General features: G+C 34.8%; 2 protein-coding genes across 3 annotated transcripts; one reads left to right on the forward strand and one right to left on the reverse strand.

Annotated features, from left to right (window-relative positions):
* Positions 1–149: 149 nt before the first annotated feature.
* LOC128175928 (probable RNA-binding protein EIF1AD) lies at positions 150–2,379 on the forward strand. The gene is made up of 5 exons (XM_052841842.1): positions 150–294; positions 866–965; positions 1,052–1,160; positions 1,808–1,916; positions 2,045–2,379. Exons 2-5 carry the CDS (start codon positions 879–881, stop codon positions 2,223–2,225), a joined length of 486 nt encoding a protein of 161 aa, XP_052697802.1. The 5' UTR covers positions 150–294; positions 866–878; the 3' UTR covers positions 2,226–2,379.
* A 4-nt stretch (positions 2,380–2,383) lies between these two features.
* On the reverse strand, positions 2,384–15,842 carry LOC128175923 (ectonucleoside triphosphate diphosphohydrolase 3-like). 2 transcript variants are annotated; one of them, XM_052841836.1, is made up of 9 exons: positions 15,119–15,842; positions 8,554–8,881; positions 8,258–8,444; positions 7,919–8,160; positions 7,284–7,570; positions 6,999–7,161; positions 6,636–6,747; positions 2,929–2,938; positions 2,384–2,645 (listed from the first exon to the last, which is right to left on the reverse strand). In XM_052841836.1, the coding sequence occupies exons 2-9, from the start codon at positions 8,876–8,878 to the stop codon at positions 2,385–2,387; spliced, it is 1,587 nt and encodes a 528-aa protein (XP_052697796.1). In that variant the 5' UTR covers positions 8,879–8,881; positions 15,119–15,842; the 3' UTR covers position 2,384. The 2 variants fall into 2 exon arrangements, with proteins under 2 accessions (XP_052697796.1, XP_052697795.1); XM_052841835.1 differs by lacking the exons at positions 2,384–2,645; positions 2,929–2,938; positions 15,119–15,842 and adding an exon at positions 12,307–12,951 and having other exon boundaries at positions 6,410–6,747.
* Positions 15,843–16,456: the final 614 nt, after the last annotated feature.

The raw sequence follows: 16,456 nt of genomic DNA on the forward strand, positions 1-16,456 counted from the left end.
AATTTCAGATACACAAGCAGTGTGAATTTTTACATCTTTGTAGATAACAACCATTGTTGCTCGAACCCCATTTAATTCAGTGGAAAAAATATTCCCTATAAATCGCTATATTATAATTATGAAATTGTTAGAGCAGGGACGTATATATAGTATATACGTCCCTGGTTAGAGAAAGTGCTAAATAAAGTCGGGTTCGGTATTCACTTGTGTATTACCAGAGCAAAGTTTCAACAAAGTTTCATCATTTAATAACGATAAAACGGAATTTAAAAGTTACTAGTTTCGTTACTGAAGGTAGGTCAAATTAGGATAAATTGTATTTCATATTAGACTCAGTTAGTGTTCAATAACACGTGTTTTACAGTTTTTATTCCGAATTTCCTTGGGCAATGTACACATGATGATTAGTCGATTACATACACGTTCTCTTTATCAGTTACCACGTCTTATTTTGGTTGTTCATAAATTTCATACCCAAAACTAGTCAATTTGTACAACTGCTATCAAATGTTCACTGTTAAAAATATGTAAATTATGATGATTGACATTCAAAGTGAAATATAAACATATAATTGTGCAGTTTTATCATACACTAACAAAACAATACATTTGTAACTATACTCGGCTACCGAGCCCCTGTACTCTGTCCCAAGTTGTCACAAGATCTCAGTTGTACGAATGAGATTCAACTTATTCCCCCATTACCCTCCCAACAACCATCACCACCACCCTACATTGAACATTAATTAACATCTGGATCAGAACTGCCTTATAAAGCCTTGCTTGATGAAAATTGAAAATGCTTCACCAGTTTGTTCAGCTTGACACTTTCAATGTTCTTGATATTTCCATTTTATGATTTAAGATGAACTGCTGAGATGTCTAAAGCCACAAAAAGAAAACATGTCACCAAAGAAGTCCTAGATGAATTCATTTTGCCAACAGAAAATCAACAAGTTGTTAGGGTAAGTATTGGCTTAGTATCAATTAAGCAAAATGTAAATAATACCTATCAATTTTGTATGGACTAACAGAAGGTGTTATTCTGTAGGTGACTGCTGGCAGGGGAAACAACCTTCATGAAGTGGAAACTGCCAAGAAGGAAAGGTTCCTTGTTAGTATGCCCACAAGGTTTAGAAAAAATGTCTGGATCAAAAGAGGTAAGCTGTAGTCTTTGTACATAATTATTCTCATGAATACCATATTTGAAATGAATTTTGAAAAAAAAAACAGATGCCAAACAACCCTAATTTAAAGTTTTAAAAATCTTTACTCTGGTCATGAACTTGCTTTACCCTAATCTTAGATATATTTTTTCCCTGCTTTTTTCTATAATAAAGAAAGATTCTGCAAAAGTTTTACAATTGTCACATTTATACACTTCAAATCATGTAAATTAGTTTATATATTTCGTCATACTACCCCGACAAATGCGTAAATTTACTGTAAAATAATTGAAGCATGCTTCCCTATCGCCATCTTGGACTTGTGTAAAGTGCGTTACCCTAGTCCGTTTCTACACAGTGTAGTTGTAGCACATTGTACTCGATCACTATCCACATGTAAGATAGTTATTCCTGTATGGTTGTTAAACAGTAAGAACAATTTAAACCTGTTAAGGTTTTAAAATATTTTAATCTTTATTTGATACAAAGACTCATATAACGACTGCAATTAAGAAAGCTTTCCATAAAAGATGTGATGACAATAAATTTCGTGCAGATAACTCTTACAAATTTTTGAGTTTACGTTGATTCCTGCTTACAATTTAGACTACCTTAAAGCTGTGATATTTTTTATTATATAGGTGATTTTGTACTTGTTGAGCCTATTGAGGAAGGTGAAAAGGTGAAGGCAGAAATAATAAGCATACTGTATAAAGATCAAATCAAGTATATCCAGGAGGAAGGCAAATGGTAAGATATTTCCTATATTTCCTTGTGAATATCTAATGCAACTATCAAATTTGATTCCCCTTATAGTGATGATTTATTGGTACTGAAAGATTCTCTCTAGAACACTACATCCCTCTCATGTGTTGTAGGCCACCAGAGTTTGCTGTGAAGGAAAGCAACCCAGATGAGGGAATTCCAGCAGACATGTTACCCCCTAGTGATGATGAAGATGAGGAGGGGGAGTTAACTGTTGTTAATGCTAACCGGAGACAAATTGCAATGTATGAGGAGAGTGAAGAGGAAAGTGAAGAGGATGAAGAAGAACGCTAAAGATATAAACAGATTGTGATTGATTAAAGAAGTCTATTGATTCAAAATTTATTGTTAAAGAGCACAGATATGATGATTACATTTTTGGGGGATATCATTTTCTATTAAATATAAACAGCATTTCAGTATAATGGTTGCATACACATTTAAACATATAAATCATGGGGATCCCTCTTGAGGCCAATTTAGCATCTTCAGAATTCCGTACCGGCCGCGACACCTAGGCCCAGGGCCATAGCGTCCGTACTTCTCCAACTGACACTCCTTCCTAGACGACCTCCAGCCGATCTGCTGGGTGGAGGTCATTGGGAAGCCAGTCCTAGGGTGAGGCGGGTGGATGGGGGGAAGTTTGAGACCCCTGGTCACTGAACCGCTCTGTGTGGGGGGCTGGTACTGGTGATGCTTCAGCTGCCAGCTCAACTGAAACAGTTACCGAATTATTTGTTTATACTTCTTTGCAATGGAATAAAGTTTTGATTAAAACCTGTTCGTATTGTCAATTTTTGTATTGTTAATGATAATAAATGTGCATACATAAAGAGCAGAATAAATAAAGTTGCAAGATGATTATACATGTACATACACTTGATGTTTTACATGGATAAAAAGTATAGAATAAAACCCTTACTAATTTATATTCTTGTACTAAATATCCCCATCTTTTAGGCCATATTCGTCTTTGGGATATTGATTCATGCCTTACATGGTCTTTCCTGGTAAAATGAAACAAATCTTACGTAAAACTGTTGTGCAGAAATAAGTTGTATGGGACTTTTCAATACGAATTTTTTATGACAATTAATTTAACAGTATACAAACCAATACATGTAATATAAAATGAACGTCTCGATGTGATTCAAAAGGCCGAGGCAAATATTGACCAAAATGTATGATTTCAGACGAAGCGGTTGATCAATCTATTAACCAATGGTAGATTGGTTTTAGCGGAAAGAACGCCGTAAAATCAGTGTTTGGTTCACAGAGTTCAAATTCTGCAGCAACAATGTTCACAACTTTAAATATACAAGAGTACTCGTACTTCAGTTGAATATATAAACAATATGTAGTTTGTCCAGCTCAATCTGATTGTAAGAAAATCAAGTATACCTTGTAGATATTCTAATATAGCTCGCCAGCATTGTAAATTTAACAGATATATTATCAATCAATCATTACGATTAAGGGTTCTCGACACCCCGTGACTGTTACATTTTTGATAACAGTACGTCACAGCATGAGGATTTCAGCCAATTGTGATATTGTTCATTTTGCCAATACTGGGTGTAGCGCAATAGGTACTGTAAGACTTTGGTCTAATGACCCACAGGTTTGGAGTTCGAATACAACAGGGACCCTCATTATTAAGATGATACCCCCCCCCCCCCCTTCAAAAAAAAATAAATCTCCAAACAATGTATATTTAACGTAACATCATTTTGTAACCCTTAAATATGTTAAATGATTTGAACCGGTATATACGTACCAAAAACTTCAAATAGCGCCACTTTTGTTACATGTACATAGAATGGGCCTTTGCTTCATATTTATGTCATAGTCCAATTAAGGTCTAATGGAAAGTGAACCATTTTCAATCAACAAAAACTCGGAGAGATGCCCACAATATTTGTTGTGATTGAAATGGCTCAGTGGTTAGAGCACCAGACTTACTAGGTAACCTAATAAAACTACATGTATTACTGTAAACGTTTAGTATTTGGCGAGTACAATATTTAGCGTAAAGTAATTTTTGAACAAGTTGGCGATAATTTGAATTAGCGTATTCCTGAATCTGATTATTTTTATACATATATATGAATTGCATTTAGCGATGTACTTGACTTAGCGGAAGCCGCATTCCGCCAAAAACGCTAAATAGAACACACAGCCAAATGTAATACGTTTACAGTATTTTAGGTTGAGGGTTTGTTACCACATAAAACATGTCTTTTCTTTGTGTTAATTAAATTTTCACACTCCAAAATATGTTTCGATGCGAGTTGATATTTAATATTAAAAGGAATTTCATAAAATTTCATACTTTTCATAAAACAAACTTAGAATCAAAACCTTCTAGCCAAAACTGTTATTTCTCTATGACAATGTATTATCATTGTCATATACTTTAGTATCTACAAAATGTTCGATAATCAAAAAAGCATCGTATCTGGAATGATCCTTTGCTGACTTTCTAATCCATGAACAATTAATCAACTTTTAAAATATTTTGAAAACCTACCATATCTCGTCGTTGTGAACAAAATTAATATGATTTTTCAAAACGTTCGAAGATGCTGCCATGTTATTGCATTTGTGACGACTTAGTTATTTATGACGTCACAATGTTAGAAACACCATTCGCAAGGCAATGACGTCACAATACTAGAAACATCATTCGATACTCCTAACAAACTTCCGTGTTCTCCCTCAATAAAAACAAGAAATCATATTGACGCAAGCGTCAAATGGGCCGCAAAAAATATAATTGTTGTATGAATCATTGGTTGTTTACATAAAAACACACCACAAAGAAGAAAATAAGAGTTGGTTGTACTAATTTTTATGGTAAATTTTAATATACTTTCAGCAACTTGTTTTGAAGTTGAACATTTTACTATTATCATAAAGAATCGATTTCGTTATTGTAAGCATTTCTAACGGAAATTGTATGATCATTGCAATAGTATGAAGTAATGGAGAGCACATTGCTTTGTACATTACTCTAATGAAAGTTCAACTAATCATTTTTCATTCGGAGATTATGTACTTCAAACTATTTTGGTTTTTTTGTTGTTGCATTGTACTGAATGAAAACTGAATGCATTAGTTTAATATATGATTTCAAGGGACCTCATAATAAAATAAAAATTGATTAGTTCAAATTTTCCAGTCAATTCAAATTTTCATTTCTGTCATATTCTTGCGTAAATAATTGATATAATGTCATTTCATGATATTTTCTACCACATTTTACATGGAAATATAATAATACACATGCAAAGTCATTTTATTTGACACGGCAGATAGAAATTCAGATTTCCACCAGAATTTATACCACATTTTACATGGAAATATAATAATACACACGCAAAGTCATTTATTTTGACACGGCAGATAGAAATTCAAATATATCATTTAAATATAATTTAATGACATTCAGGTCTTTAGTATTTCAGGTCTTTAGTATGTCCCGCATACCGATCCTGGTGCATTTTTTTGAAAAGAACGAAGAACTCCGAAATATTCCGAATAGATTATAGTCTCGATAAAAACGCGCCAAATACGACAATCTACTAAGTATGACCTACTTTCCATTTACGAGTAAAACAAAAAATATGTGATATTTTCTAAAAGGCATAAAAATATTTCTACATGCAAATTAACTTTAATTCATAAAAATAAGCATAGTATTAATTCTATTAAAAAAAAGTACTATCCCGCAGAAACGCAGTAACAATATTTAGATGTGTATCAAATAACGGACCGCCTTCCGGCGGCCCGTAAAAACCTCGCGTTTTCATATTGTTCATTTTGAAATTACTGTTTGGGTTTTAAAACAAGTTAACGATGTAAAAAGCTTTTATTTTGTAAACTTTGTGTTTACCTCAAGTCAAACCGATATGACGAACTGAAACTGTGCCGATGAAGCTGCACGAATCTACTAATATAGTTATACTATAAAGTTATGTAACAGGGGTCCTATTTGATAAATGGTGACACTTACGGGTTCGTTAATATAATTTATTCAGCATAGTTATGTTTTAAAAATCACCCTGTTTATGGAACAGTAAGGCTCAAATATACATGTATATATTTATTGAATCACTTTATTTTATTATTTGATTAAATATTATCTTTATTCATTATGTTTACATGTTGATAAAATAATACATAACGTTATTGCTGGTCAAAATAAATTGACACGTAGCTCTGAATGTTGTAAATTAATTAAAACGAAGCTACATGTTTACAAATGTACAATTATGAAATTTTACCTTTGAATTATACGAAATATACCGACTATAATGTAAATAATTAAATCCTTAAGAGAAGGGACGAATGCCTCTTCTTTATCAATTTCATCGACAATACGCGATCCTTCCAAGGTGTGTATATTAAGTGGGTTGTGTCCAATTTTTTTTCAGTAAAATTAACAATATTAGAGACAATATTAAAGGACTAAACCATTTTATCAATGTTATTTTATTTCCAAAATTCAACTTCATAATACAGTATATGTACGATATATGCTATAGTGACAAACAAATGTACTTATATGCATGAACTAATGTTGCAAAAAGATATAATGAAACCCATAACAGGGTCAAACAGCTGCAGGAAGAAATTGCTCACACATGTTTTGTCGAACACAAAACTGAAACAAGAACAGACACAGTGAGCAGTTGCAATAACGTTAGTCTAAGTGGGTGTTGCGATGTCCCAGCGTTGATCTGGTTAAACGGAGGACACGGATAGTCCCTAGCCAGCAGCTCAGCCTCGTACACCACCGCACCAAACGGCCAGTCTGAAAGTCCATAGATATATACATATATAACATGTAGTTACAATTTAATCGCGATTCCGGGAATTGAGCAATGTGTTCTTAATTAAAAATTTGTTTTGCTTTAATACGATAGAACAATTTGCATACTTGGCATAATAAATGTCAAACAATTTTACAAACTGAAGCAAGAGGATGGAATGATCGACAAATGTACCAATTTATGTTATAAATCAGATTTTTTTTCATTATTACAAATGTCCGCTTAATCTTACTCAAGGATTTTCCGTTGATATCTTTAAAAGAATAAATCCTCTTTGTGTTCACCGGAAATCCATAAGAAAAGGTAAGCAACTCTGTAATGTACAGCGCCATCATACAAGTATTGGAGCCAAATTCTGGAGGAACATTATACACAGATGCCGCATCATCTATAGTCTTTATTGAAAAGAGAGAGGTAAAATGTACTAGAGGATATCATGGCAAATTAAAATGTTTAAAATCTTCATTCATTTTGTTATCGATTAATACAAAATTAAAAAGATGACAAGTTGCCTTACCTTACTGCAATAGATATGTGCAGTTTTATTCAGCTTGTCAATATCAAGTCTCCCTGAAGAATCTGTAGCTTTCAAATCAGATGCTACGAAGGCAAAAACAGCAACGGCATAGAATATGTCTGACCCAACGGAAGGCTGATAAATGGAGCCTATTGCACATGGCTTGGGATAACACGTGTCGTAAGAAAGTCTTAGAAAGTTTGATATGATCGTAAGGCACTCGGAGGGAGAACTGGATCCCCGGAATATCACAGTGGTGTTCCCGTACTCGTAACTGTAATTGTCATCTGAAACATACATGTACAGAATATACGAGTAAAATTCTCCAATGAATCAACACTATAAAAAGATCAGCCCCGCGACAGATAAGGAGGCTGATGGTCAAAAAAATTACCCATCAGCTCTACATATTAATATAAGTTTATGGCTTAAAAAACCATATCTATTATTTACTAAAAAAAATAAGCGTTCAAGTAAAATTTGAATATTTTCCTATATCTTTATACAGAGTTTTCTTCTCAAGGAGATAAATATAGACTTAATATGGTTACAACCATAGAGCCCTCTTTTAAACAGTTGGACAACACAACAACTTTAACAAATACTAGTAACATGTTACCAGTGTGAGCTCTTACTCTTTAAAGAACAGGGATTAAGGATGTCGTAAACTTGTGGGTTCTGTTGTATGAGGTAATCTTTTACTCTCCTTTCCATGTAATCTTTTCCAAAATTCAAATAACTGTGAGAATATAGATTATATATTCTTCCAGAGATTCGAAGTGTAAACATATGAGCTAGGAGAGGCCCGTCGGGTAAAAAGGTTATCTGCGTGGATCCGCCTCCCATTTCTAGGACGCCAACTGCTTTTGATAAGGATCTGAAAATGAAATCAAATGCATTTAACCGATTTTTAAATGAAAACGTCACATAACCCTTGTCAAACTGCTTTTCACCATAGACTAAAGATGACTTACTGGTGAGAAGAAAAAAATCCATTATGATAGTTAGCAGTTATCCAAGCGAACACACCCTCCTCCTCGCCAGAGAGAATTCGGACACTCCTTTCACTATACACAAACCCGTGGTTCCTTTTGTCTGACAGTACACTTCGCACCATGTTCATCAAAGCAGTGGCCTTTTCTTCTTTTAAAAACCGGAGACCTAGTCATCATAGATAATTAAACTTATTCATTAATTGATCACGTGATAAGGTTATAGTGTAATATTTTGAAGACCACGACAATTTGAACATCTGTGCAGTATAACTTACCTGCAGTTGCCAGAAGATAGATATGGGTTTTGTTATGACTACTGGAAGGCACTTGTGATTCGGCAATAGAGGTTATATTGAGAAGATACTTCGGAAGTAAATCTAAACTATCCTGAAATGAACTCAATGAAGGTTTTATTCTTTGTGAAAAGGTCTCTGTTATTTGTAGCGTGGATGAAGTGGATTTTCGTTCCGGCCATGAATACACCCTGAGTTTGGTACTAGAACTCCCGGCATCAAGCATGACACTATAGCGAACCGACACGGCGCATGCCCTGTCCACAAGGAAAAGGGTAGCCATACTGAATATGACATATGTAGTCATTTCCTGTAAGAGAAGATTTTAAATATTCAAATTGCTTTCCATCTTAAGAAACATAATACCTGTTATGTGCTTAAACTCGTATTGGAATTATTGGGGGTTTTTTTCTTCTTAAAACAAGTAGTATACAGTGCTGAAATAATTTTCTTATAGAATCATTTTAACATAAACTTGGACCTTTCGTAGGACGACTATCTATTTCTTGCGGTTACTGGTCTAACTATTTTTGCTTCTAGAGGATCCTTGTATTTTGAAACCACACTCAAAGGTTAAATATAATGTATAAATCCACAATAACTTAGTTCCTGACTATATGTCAGATATTGTACAGGATATGCGATGTAATGCATCTGCATATTTTACGAGAAACTCGCAGAACTACAATATACCCGTGTATAGACTACACATTTATAAATCATCATTTGTTCCAACTGTCTGTGGTCAATGAATGCAATTCCTTACCTTTCGATACCAGAGATTCGAGTTCGTTATCCTTATTTAAAAACAGAATTTCCAAATCTCTAACAGTAGCTCCACCTTATTTCAGTTATGGGAAACGACGGACTAATATTTTACACACAAGACTCCGTCAAAATTGTGCGCTAAACAGAGATATTTATAGATGAAATATTATATCCATGTGGAAATATTGAAGACGCAGATCACTTCTTTTTTCTCTTGTCCTAAGTATACTACTGTTAGGGAAGAGTTCTTTAATAAATTTCCTAGATTTGGCAAAATTCGTATTCTGGACTCTCGTTCCTTACTTTGGGGAAACGACTCACTCAGTACAGATGAAAATGAATACCTTTTTTCAATTGTTCAAATTTATATTCAAGGTACTGGCGGATTTGAATAATCACAAATCTGAGTATTTTTGTTGATAACATTTTGCTTATTTTTAGTTAGCCTATTTATCTCGTTCATCCTTGCATACATGTAACACTAATGTTAAGTAACATTAACTTTCTTACTACATTTATCAAATATCTACGTACTGGTGTCATTTATTATTGTATAAGTACAAACTGAAGTGTATTTGCAATAATATTGTATTTGTTGTTCAACATGTAGGGAGAGGGCGAATGAAGTTTTTATGACTTGTTCCCAATCACATTGTAATATATAATGCAATAAAAGATGTTCAAATCAAATCGAAAGCCAGACAAATCTTGTTGATTTCAATGAGCCATGGATGAGTGGCCAACGATGAAATAGACAGAAATAGACAGGCTTACGTCATATTGCTGTTTGTCACAACAATGGTTCTAAAGGGTTAGACAAATATCGATTGAAAATCATCTAAACATATCGATTGAAAATCATCTAAACATATCGATTGAAAATCATCTAAACTAAAAGTATTCTTTTTGGTCCATATCACTTAGTGTTAATTTTTCGCTCTCGTTTGCGTTCTACTCGTTTAACTACTCGCCAAGTTGCGTTCACCTTTTACAGACAGTTCACATGCCGTTCACACATCATTCGTTCAGTATTCGCTCACCTTTCGTTCAGTATTCGCTGACCGTTCGTTCAGTTTTCCCTACATATTCGTTTTAAATGAAAACGTTTCAGGGACTGAAGAAAAACGTATAGATCTCGGATGTTATGCGAAACAAAAAAGTTTTTTACACTAGCAAACAAAAAGCGTGATATGTTTGTAGTATTATATTTCAACTGGCACGACGATATTATTCACAAGGCAATGGCGGTGGAAGCAAATACAAAGTGGGGGGGGGGGGGGGGGGGGGGGGGGTAAATCCAAAAAAAGGTTAAAAAGAAAAATCCATTTGTGTCGCCAATCGTCAAAACCCTAATTCGGAAGGGGTGGGGGTTGGGGTGTAGCCAAGGTGCATTGTAAAATTTAAAGATTTAAAAGTACAATTTAGTAAGTCTGGTCAATGTTTGTTTATGAGGTTTACTCACTTCGTGGTGAAATTAAATCAGGGGCAGATCCAGGATTTGCTTTTAGAGGGGGTGCCAGAACTAGGCAGGGGGCAAAACCCTGGCGGGGGCCAGGAGGCGTAGTCCCCGGGAAGCTCCTGGATTCAAGAGATTTTGTTGGGTAAAAAATAAAGTTTTCAAAGTTAGACTGTTGTGATATTTCTTCACAATTACAAAAATTAGTTTCCTGTTTCAACGACTTTATAGTTCAGGTTAGCGACGTAGCCAGAATAATGAACATTCTCTTTGGATTTTTAAAAAATAATTTTTAGGAAATTATGACACATTGAAGTCCTTTTCATCGGATATAATATTGTGCATATTAAGTGTATAAAGATATTTATGACTTAACACAATTTTACTGTGTAATCGATTTGATTGACGAATACGTGAAATATGACACACTAATTCTACATTCATTGTCTACTGTGTACACAGTGTATTCATTTATTTAAACATGCGTTGAAAATCCATATCGATTGACCAACGTTAAAAACATGTACATTTGAAGTCTATTTGCTAAATATAAATAAAAAGTTTGCAGTGAGGACCCCCCCCCCCCCCCCAAAAAAAAAAACACCTGCAAAGAAACTACATTGAATTTTATTTTGCCTTAAAAAAATGGTAGATTTTTCTCGACTCTCAATCGAACCTTTTGTTTTGTACTTAAACGCTGTACATATCGTATAGGAAATCGGTTGATAAATTCCGGGAACGAGAACAATTAAGAGTTTTACTGCCTATTACTACATGGAGGAAATCGAACCCAGAACGGCTAAGGGGACTTAGGGTTGGAGGACATCGAATTTACAGGGTCTTTTTACAAGGCTCTTTACATTGCCCTGCAAGTCATAAAGAAAACAATTCAATACATGTGCTTGCAATTTCTGCAATATGAAACCAAAGTTACGGCCATGGTATCTAAAACATGTTCAGTCCGCCCCTATTCTACCAAAAAAGCAACAAATTCCATAATAATGTTGGAATAACATAGTTATCCCCATTTTACATCCTATACTATATCTCCAGCTCCTATATGTACTAGCGTCCACGAAATCAAGTGAAATCAATGAAGTTATAAACAAATTGGCCTCAGCATTGTATTACAATTTTCTTTTTGGGAATTTTTTAATGAAATATCCTTTTATTTATCGGTATACCTGAAGCATTATTTATGTTGTCTGCATTAATTTAATTGTGTGTTTATACACACATACGATGGTTTGATTAACATAAATTCAACGTCTCGTAATAATTGTAAACATAAAGAATGCGTAGGTAAGCTGTGTTTTATGATTAATATACTGCATTTGACCACTGCTGTTGTGCATTGATGAAAACCATCGAGCTCAAACAATTTCTGAAATGACTGAAATATAGATATTATCCTCGTCATTTTCTAAACTTCGGAAACAGTTATTTTAACTTATCACAAAGTCTAAGAAGCATACAGGTGCGCGGGATTTTAACAAAAGAATCTAGCTTACCTTTATTGCTGCAGGCTAACTGTACACTATAGCAGGAGGCGAACCAGTAATGGTATAAATGTAACATATACTACCTCTGCTCTGGGGGAAGGGGTCGGGTTTACGACAATAACGATAAACCCTCTATAAACACGGTACATTTATTTATACAGAGAGCGTCTTACAGCTGAGGCGGAGAAATAATGTTATAATCTGTAGGGAAATATCAAATTCTAGGAATGATAATAACAAGGTTTAGATAATTCAAGGAGCTTTTCACTTCTTGACTTGTATGTTTTGACTGTCCGCCATAACATTTAAATGCCATTTTTACGGGAGCAAGACTTGCATGTACAGATCTCTTTCAAGTCCATCGTTGAAGCAGTCGTGTGTCTATACAATTGTAAGTAGCTTTGTCCGTCTGTCTGCGTCTTTTTATAATGACAACAATTGATACTTCGATTTAGGTCAAACAGATGCGGAGTGCCTTTTGGATGGGATCAGAGGATATACCGCGTATTATTGTGATACAGATTCCTTGAAACATCTCCTGGTTTTTATAAAGGTTGTTAAACTGGTAGAATCGGTTTTCTCCGTCAGAACATTTTTGTTTGATAGTGATGAAGATAATCGTGATTTAACAACTGGGGGGTTCAGCATTCGTTCTGTTCACTATGTCTACATTGTAATATCAGAGCTTTATCTTTGGACAATTCTCACAACGAATTCTGAATAGGGTCTGATGTAGAAACCACAAATCAAGAAATACCGGTCAGATTCTTAGATTGTCAAACAATTTCCCGGAAGAAATGAGCTATGCACGCCGGATGATCATAACTGATAAACATGTCCGCTGTATTATAACAATATTTAGGGCGCCCTTTCTTTGTGTACATCCTTACTGCATGTGGTGCACCTGTCGCACAGTTGTGCATACCTGTATATCTGTTATTTTTACGCTGGCTTCCTGCGATTGATATCTATATTTTGACAGTACGAAGCAATCAGGTAAATGGACGGAGGACTTCCGTGATTATAACTTTCTACACAGAGTGCACGCAATCACATTGATATTGGAGGACGATGTGGTGATGAAAGCGTCTGTCGATCTCCCAAATTAATATCTTATTGATAAACATTCACATTCACACTGTCTCTGCGGTGCAACGCCTCAACGATCAAAGCAAAGTCTGGAAGAATCTTCAGATATATTCCAAACCAAGTGCACTACAACCTATAGCTTCCGAGACAGTCCGACCTAGTGACCGGGAGATGGGGTTTATTACCTTAATTATTGGCATTAAAACTCCTCTTTTATCCGTGAGATATGGTAGACTGTTTGATTACTTTGGCAAGTTTGTCTTAGTTTAACGATTCAAGAATTCATATACGTTTATTAACTCTTTGTTAGGTGGAAAAAAGGGTCGAATTAAGGCATACACCGTATGAAATGATTTCACATTGAATACACTTCTTGTAACTAGATTGATAAAATCCAAATCATACATTGGGTTAGATTTATATATATATATATATATATATATAGTAACTGATTGATTGATTAATTGATGTAGGATTTTATGATGGAAACCGGAAATCCGTTTAGCCATCCAGGTCAAAGGTCAAGTGTCACGGACTAAATTAAACTTGCAAATCTAATTCATGCTCGGATTTTGGTGGTGGGGTCGGAGGGGCCGGACGTTTAAGAAAATTCAAAAGAATTAAGAAATTACGGAAAATAAGCCTCGGACCCCCCCCCCCCCCCCCCCCGGCAAACAAAAATTATCCTTCGGTGTTTGGATATGTATACCACTGTAGAGAGTCTGTTTGGTGTGTACCAGTATATAGATGGGGAAAAGTCGTGATCAATAGTTTATGAGTGTTTCCTGTAATTAGTGATATCGGTGTATCTCATTAGCGGGGCGAGTTAGTTATCGACTGATCGACTGGTCAGCAAGGTTACACCACAACTCTCATACATCCGCTCCAACCTAATAGGTCCAGCAGAGTGCACGCGGCCGGTTTAGACCTACTTACATAGATACACAATCTTGTGTAAGCTCAGAAAGCCCATACAATATGATATGTTTACATCACTGTAGACAGTTTGTCATAATAAACCGAGTTTTGTGGAAATGTGTGCAATGTAAGCCTACTTACAAAACAGTGTCTGTTTGTGTTGATGTTTGATTTTTTATTTAGCATAAAATTAAATAGGTTCTTGCATGTTAAGAGATATGCTTTCTCTTTGAAACATTATGCAATAATGTTCCGCTTATAACTCTGTTATTGGTGTATGGTTGATAAAAAGAACTCGTTTTGACGTGCAGTGGTATGCTCATCGAAGCAAAAATAATCAGCTCAACTTGATAATTAAAATCACAAGAAAATACCTATATTAATTTTTGAAAACTGTTTACAGATTCTACAGGATAAACACTAACTTATGTGAAGCTTCAAACCATACAGGTGTATATTGTATGTTGTTTACAGAAAGTCAAGATGACATAAAATGAGTCAAATCTATCATTCATATAAGTACAGTACCAGCGAGTATGGCGACTTATAAAATAAAATAAAAAATAGTAAGGAGGCGGGTGGTCACCAAATTCCCCATCAGATCTTCCTTAAATTGTCAGATCTGATTTGTTTCGTTATTAAATATCAATTATAAACAAAATCCACATATTTTAGGTTTGAAATTTTAAACTTTTTCTAAATCTATATACAGAACTCTTCGTCTTAGGAGAAAAATATAGTTCAAAATTTACAATGACAACCCAGCCCCCTTAAAGCAAGAATACGAATGCTATAACGTACACATTGGACCTACCTCGTCATGTACGGGACCCCTATCGCCATCAAGAGAACACTGGGATTGCTGCTACTTGCATTGGGCAATGCTCAGGTATCGTTGGTCATTCTGGGGGAGAAAGGTTAGCGTCAGTCAAGCATCTTTCTGTACCGCTGCCCAGACGAGAGATTTTATACAGAAATTTCTTCAATTATACACGTCACTTAACAGCTTGTTGGCAATATCTATTCACTCCCTGGCGCTTTCCCAGATCCTCGTACAAGAGATAGATTTGTCGAAAAATAAAAACGTATGAAAAGGGGAAGTTTCTGATTATTTGAATAGTTTCCGCACCAGTCACTCTTGTATCTCACTATATACCAATAGTATCCACTATTCCACAGTAAAGATTTTCGTTGCAAGAAACAATCGATTAGCTTCGCGCAGCCGACATCCTCGTCATCTAAGCCAATGAAATTGAGACGTTTGTTATCACCAATTTAGCTAATAACAATTAAAAATATCGATTATTGCGATATTTTTGTAATCACTGGCGAGAGCAGGTAAACGGTATGACCACGATGTAATGTGAAGCCAATTATTGTCTGGTGTCCTCAGCTGCTGGTGCCACTGACCAGCATGTTCAGAAGGTGAATGTAATAATATTCGGCCAAGGTAGATGACTTATGTCACTGCAGCATTAATCATTTCCTTTTCGTAAACATACAGATAAAGTAGAATCGTATTTTAAAATTTTGCGAAGTGTGCGAATTTACACAGCCTGATAAGGTTTTGCACTTGCAAAACACGGCGATAATTCAATTTCCACTTAACTCTCTCCTGGTTGCATGTTTTATCTATATATTTTTTTCATGGTATTGGGAGAAAATCCTTCCATTAAATTTCGAACTGAGACGTAGAACGAAATTTATATTGAAGATATTCTGTAATCTTCTTAATATCTTTTTATGAAAGCGATTTGCTGAAATTTTTTTAAATCAACAGCTGAATAGAATACGTACATTTAGCGAGTTTTTGTAGATATAGGGATAGCGAAATTGCACGATGAATTCATGTACATGAAGCTTCACAACAACGAAAGGCAGATAGTCAATAAGTAGCTTTACTAAACATAGTAACAAATAGATAATGAGTAGCTTTACTACAACGAGATAAAAAAAGACGATATATAGATATACTACATTGAGATATAAATAGACGGTGTGTAGCTTTATCCAACGAGTAACAAATTGACAATATTTAACTTTACTACACCGAGATACAAATAGACAACAAATAGAAACAAATAGATAATGACTAGCTTTACAACACCGAGATACAAATAAACAATGGTAGATTTACTACATCTAGAAACAA

The sequence above is a fragment of the Crassostrea angulata genome, chromosome 3, assembly GCF_025612915.1.
Source record: "Crassostrea angulata isolate pt1a10 chromosome 3, ASM2561291v2, whole genome shotgun sequence".
NCBI classification, from domain to species: Eukaryota; Metazoa; Mollusca; class Bivalvia; order Ostreida; family Ostreidae; genus Magallana; species Magallana angulata.